General features: G+C 37.0%; 2 protein-coding genes and 2 non-coding genes across 6 annotated transcripts in view; 2 read left to right on the top strand and 2 right to left on the bottom strand.

Annotated features, from left to right (window-relative positions):
• The window catches only part of LOC107718650 (pentatricopeptide repeat-containing protein 2, mitochondrial-like), a 13,162-nt gene extending 10,956 nt beyond the window's left edge, over positions 1 to 2,206 (top strand). For all 3 annotated transcript variants that reach the window (XM_016525842.1, XM_016525841.1, XM_016525839.1), the window contains one exon: positions 1,425 to 2,206. In XM_016525842.1, the coding sequence (XP_016381328.1) occupies positions 1,425 to 1,646 (222 nt within the window). In that variant the 3' untranslated portion in view covers positions 1,647 to 2,206. The remainder of the gene's footprint in view (positions 1 to 1,424) is intronic.
• A 1,240-nt stretch (positions 2,207 to 3,446) lies between these two features.
• On the bottom strand, positions 3,447 to 3,519 carry trnak-cuu (transfer RNA lysine (anticodon CUU)). Its single transcript has one exon. It is a non-coding gene; the product is annotated as a tRNA-Lys (tRNA).
• A 705-nt stretch (positions 3,520 to 4,224) lies between these two features.
• Positions 4,225 to 4,297, bottom strand: trnak-cuu (transfer RNA lysine (anticodon CUU)). Its single transcript has one exon. It is a non-coding gene; the product is annotated as a tRNA-Lys (tRNA).
• Positions 4,298 to 4,445: 148 nt separating this feature from the next.
• The window catches only part of tnpo1 (transportin 1), a 24,691-nt gene continuing 23,367 nt past the window's right edge, over positions 4,446 to 5,769 (top strand). Inside the window, exon 1 of the mRNA XM_016525848.1 lies at positions 4,446 to 4,766. Coding sequence (XP_016381334.1) covers positions 4,662 to 4,766 — 105 coding nt within the window. The 5' untranslated portion in view covers positions 4,446 to 4,661. The remainder of the gene's footprint in view (positions 4,767 to 5,769) is intronic.

Here is a 5,769-nt window from a genome sequence, read left to right as displayed (position 1 = left end):
CAATATTCTTTGTAGCAATTTCCTTGTGAGGCCATTTTGATGCAAAGCGATGATGGCTGTACGTGTTTCTTTGGAGGTAACCATTGCTAACAAGAACACAATGATTGGAAGACCTTCTTCCCCCCATCAGTCTGCTCTTACAGTCTAATTAGTATGATAGTGATTTCACCTGACTAGTACTCATTCACACTTTCACATGTGCTGCTGATATGATTAGTCAATTAATGTTAGCTGGTCATTTTGTGTCAGGATCAAACAGTGAAATTTGTTTGTTTTTTTGTGAAAAGTTGATTTTTTTTTTTTTGGTCAATGAAGCTTTTAGCAATTATTTAAAATGCATCTGATCACTCTACACAATAATCTAGAAACAATGTGAATGAACACCACAACAGTTTAAGCAGACTTTGCAAAACACAAAATTTATGTCACTGCCAAAAATTTTGGCCATGACTGTAAAACAAATCAAAACTCAAACTCATCATATTTGGAGGTGTACCCTGGGATGTATTTTAAACGGTCCAATTCATTCATTTAAAAAATGAAATGAATTAAAAGTTTAGTTTTGTAAAGACACCACAGTTTACACTACCATTCAAAGGTTTGGGGACAGTATGTTTTTTAAAGAGAGTAATACTTTTATACAGCAAAAATGCATTAAATTGATTTATAATGTAACAAAAGATTTTTATTTTAAAAAATGCTGTTCTGAGGGATCATGTGACACTGAAGCCTGGAGTAATGACTGCTGAAAATTCACCTTTGCCATCACAGGAATACATTACATTAAATAAAAGTTATTTTAAATTGTAATATTATTCAACAATACTGTTTTACTGTATTTTTGCATCATAAATAAATGCAGCCATGGTGAGCATAAGGGACCTCTTTCAAAAACATCTTACTTTTGAAGATGAAAAAAAATCCCAAACTTTTGAACAGTAGTTTATATTTGTCTACTAAGCTAAATTCATGCATATATATATATATATATATATATATACACACAGGTGCATCTCAATAAATTAGAATGTCGTGTAAAAGTTCATTTTACACTGTTATACAAGCTGTACACTCACTACTTTACATTGTAGCAAAGTGTAATTTCTTCAGTGTTGTCACATGAAAAGATATAATAAAATATTTACAAAAATGTGAGAGGTGTACTCACTTCTGTGAGATACTGTGTATATATATATATATATATAAACTGTTGTTTTCTTACTTCTCCAAAAACTTGACAGGTAATTTATATAAAAACGTAAATATGGAACATCAGACCCTCAGTTTATAATACAGAAGCCAAACACCTATTGTATGAAAAGCAATAATTAGATTAAACCAGGAAAGATTGTAAAGCATGTTTAATCCGTTCCCTCTCCCATTCTTGTCTCTCTCCCTGTCCCTGTTTCTTCCTGCTCTCTTAGGTTAATGCATTGAAGAACAAGAGTGTTGGTGGGCTGTGGGAGGGGAAGGTTGAGCAGGTGGTGAGACGGTTAGAGGAGGCCGGGCAGATCACCAAGCAGACCATCGATGATTTCTTGTGTCACACTCCCTCTAGGAGAAGGCCTCTGGGAATATTGGAGCAGGAAAGAAAAACTAGCCGAAGGACTCGTAGAACTCTGCAGTCCACACTACTGCTAGAGTGAACCCATAGGGAGTTCAAGACACTCAGATTTAGTGTATTATATTACAAAAGCAAAGATGTATTCTTAAACTGCACACTCTGAAGATGCAGCCAATTCAAGCTCAGGCTTTGGCATCATCTACCTCCCATGTTTTCTGCCAGCTACTGTTACCTTCAGTTGTTGAAATCAAGTAAGGAATTGAATCACTTTAATAAAGTGATGTTTTTCTAATTTAAGATCTTGTGCAGTTTTGTATTCCTTTTTGAGGAAATGTAAGAATTGTGAATAGAGCAGCAGTCAGGTGATGACTTTGAACCCTCTTAATGTTCATAAGAGTATTTAATTGTCAATCCTGTTAATCTACATACAATACTTAAAATGGTAATAAACACTAAAAAAACAGTGTTGATGTGTTTTGTATGTGGTTAAAGTGTCATCCATGCATGAGATGTATAAATACACATTTTATTGTTAATAAATACTGTGTTAGTATTGATGTTTAAACATGTTGTTTGTCCAGAAATTTGACATCAAAATGCTTATATGTGACCCTGGACCACAAAACCAGTCATAAGTAGCATAGGTATATTTGTAGCAATAGCCAACAATACATTGTATGGGTCAAATTGATAGATTTTTATTTTATACCCAAAAATCATTAGGATATTAATTAAAGATCATGTTCCATTAATATATTTTGTAAATGTTCTACCATAAATATATCTAAACTAATTAATTTTTAATTAGTAATATGCATTGCTAAGAACTTCATTTGGGCATCTTTAAATGCGATTTTCTCAGTATTTAGATTTTTTGCACTCTCAGATTCCAGATTTTCAAATAGTTGTATCTCAGCCAAATATTGTCCTATCATAACAAACCATACATCAATTTATTCAGCTTATTTATTCACCATTATGACTGGTTTTGTGGTCCAGGGTCACATATGGTGTGACACATTTCCCCAGTTGACATTTGAACAAAAATGGGCAAATTAAATAAAATTAAGTATTTAAATTTTTTATAGTAAAGTTAATTAAGGGGGGGGGTAAAGCAGTGCTGTTTTATCATACTAGATAAATTTGAAAGTTCTGTTATTATGCTACTCTGTGCGGTCGTCACCGGTCTAATAAAACGCACAACATATTAAAGCGTCTTTGGTGTTTCCATGTTTTCTACAAAACAAAACCGGAAATCGAGGGGTTATGACGTCATTGGCAGGCGACACAATTACACTATGGACACGGTCCATGTCACTAGTTAAAAATGCTTATTTCTCTGGATTTAAACATTCTTCCAAACATTTGGGATAATGTAAGTACACAAGTCAGCAAAATATATAACACTGTTCTAGTGGTTTTTGGATATTTTAATAAAAAAAAATCTTACATATTGTGCCTTTAATTCAAGTCTCTTGAACTCTTTGTTTGAGTTAAACAGTCTTAAAGGGACAGTTCACCCAGAAATTAAATTCTAACCTCATTTACTCACCCTCATGCTCTTTTAAACCTGTATGATGTTCTTTCTTCTGTGGAAAACATAAGAAGATATTTTGAAGAATGTTGGTAAGCAAACAGTTTTGGTGACATTTGACTTCCATTGTAAGGAAAAAAACTAAAAGAAACGAAAAATAAAAAAAATTATGTACCACAGACCGATGTTATACAGGTTCACAACAAAATGTAGGATGAGTGAATTTTCATTTCAGGTGAACTATCCCTTTTATGTTTTATTCAGTGGCACCTTATTATGTTGTTTTGTTTGTATTGTATTCATTGTTCACAGAACAATGCCGCCAGTGTAGTGTGCAAATAAAGTAATCGCCCAACGTGGGGCTCGAACCCACGACCCTGAGATTAAGAGTCTCATGCTCTACCGACTGAGCTAGCCGGGCTTGAAGATGCTACTCTGTGCGGTCGTCACCGGTCTATTAAAACGCATAACATATTAAAGTGTCCTTGGTGTTTCGGAAATCGAGGGGTTATGACGTCATTGGCAGGCGACACAATTACACTATGGACACGGTCCATGTCACTAGTTAAAAATGCTTATTTCTCTGGATTTAAACATTCTTCTAAACATTTGGGATAATGTAAGTACACAAGTCAGCAAAATATATAACACTGTTCTAGTGGTTTTTGGATATTTTAATAAAAAAAAATCTTACATATTGTGCCTTTAATTCAAGTCTCTTGAACTCTTTGTTTGAGTTAAACAGTCTTAAAGGGACAGTTCACCCAGAAATTAAATTCTAACCTCATTTACTCACCCTCATGCTCTTTTAAACCTGTATGATGTTCTTTCTTCTGTGGAAAACATAAGAAGATATTTTGAAGAATGTTGGTAAGCAAACAGTTTTGGTGACATTTGACTTCCATTGTAAGGAAAAAAACTAAAAGAAACGAAAAATAAAAAAAATTATGTACCACAGACCGATGTTATACAGGTTCACAACAAAATGTAGGATGAGTGAATTTTCATTTCAGGTGAACTATCCCTTTTATGTTTTATTCAGTGGCACCTTATTATGTTGTTTTGTTTGTATTGTATTCATTGTTCACAGAACAATGCCGCCAGTGTAGTGTGCAAATAAAGTAATCGCCCAACGTGGGGCTCGAACCCACGACCCTGAACTTAAGAGTCTCATGCTCTACCGACCGAGCTAGCCGGGCTTACACAACGCCATTGTTGGGGTGTGTCACATGTAGGGTTACCCCGACACGTGCCTCCGTCCAACGACTCGACAGGCGCTAGGACCCGGCCGGTGCAGCACAGAGGCTTTTCGCTGTCGATGTGCGGTGATCCGGGACCAGACCGACCGAGTCCATGTATGTAAGCTAGCCTAGCGTCACCTGTGACACACGCTCATTTTCACACGGCTCTATCCACAGCAAACTCTCGCAGAGGCGTTTTCCCCATCTTCCGCTCGATAACAACTTGAAGCTGAAGGTCAAGGTGGAGGCCGTTATTTGATGTGAAAGGGTGTAGATCTGTGCGCCTACAGAGAGAGCGAGAGAGAGTCTCCAGCCACACAAGATGGAGTGCCAGTGGAAACCCGACGAGCAGGGACTTCAGCAGATCTTACAGCTGCTCAAGGAATCACAGTCCCCCGACACATCCACGCAACGATCCGTCCAACAAGTATCCTTTACCTCCCTGTTTAACCAGAGAGCTGAAGGGCAAGGGGATGACGGAGTTTGAGGAGGAGTTGGCCTGTGATTATTAGCTCAAACGTTACTATGTACTTAAGATCTGAAAAGCACTGGGTCAATTAGGGGATGTCTTTATGCTGTTTGTTTATATTGTATCTGTAGATTCGTGTGGTGTCTGTATGGTGTCAGTAGTATCGCTGTCTGTCATTCGGTGAGTGTTTGACTTATAGGGATAGTTCACCCAAAAACGAACATCTGTCATTATTTACTCACCCTCATGTTATCCCAAACCTGTATGACTTCGTTAGGACATAAATGAAGATATCTTGAGAAACATCTTAGTGTCCGTACAATGGATGTCAACTGGAGTCAATACCGTTTGGTTAACATCATTCTTCAAAATATCCACTTAAGAAAGAACGTCATACAGGTTTGGAACGACATGAGGGTGAGTAAATGATGACATAATTTAGATTTTTGGATGATCAGTCTCTTTAAGCTTTAGATCAGATGGCGGGTCCAGCTGTTGTGTGTCAACTGCCTACAGCACACACAGTCTCTGAGATGATTGCAGGCATTGCAGGCGCGTTTGAAACACTTCATATTGAAATGTTGTCTAGGTAGGCTGCTTACTATGTTATGAGACGCAGATTATGATTAGACGGACCTCCAGCTGCAGAGGTGCGAGTATTGTTATCATGGTGTTTCTGGCACATAATCAGATGCAGCTCAGACAAAGACATCTGATTCTGACATTCGCGATGTTACAGTATTTATTCCACAAAGGGAATACATTATTACATATTATGCGATTTCAAGTTTTCCTTTCTCTTTGGAGTGTTACAAGCTGTTCGTGAATAGATAAGATCCATAAAGTTGCAAAGACTAAAGTCTCAAACCCAAAGAGATATTCCTTATAAAAGTTTATACTGGTCCACGCCCTCCTAAAACGCCTAGTTTAAACACGCCCCCACATGTCTACGTCACAATGT

Source organism: Sinocyclocheilus rhinocerous, unplaced genomic scaffold (assembly GCF_001515625.1).
Source record: "Sinocyclocheilus rhinocerous isolate Xijiao unplaced genomic scaffold, SAMN03320098_v1.1 scaffold873, whole genome shotgun sequence".
Lineage (NCBI taxonomy): Eukaryota > Metazoa > Chordata > Actinopteri > Cypriniformes > Cyprinidae > Sinocyclocheilus > Sinocyclocheilus rhinocerous.
The sequence above is the reverse complement of the archived record's forward strand: the minus strand, read 5'-3'. Positions and strand labels throughout refer to the sequence as shown.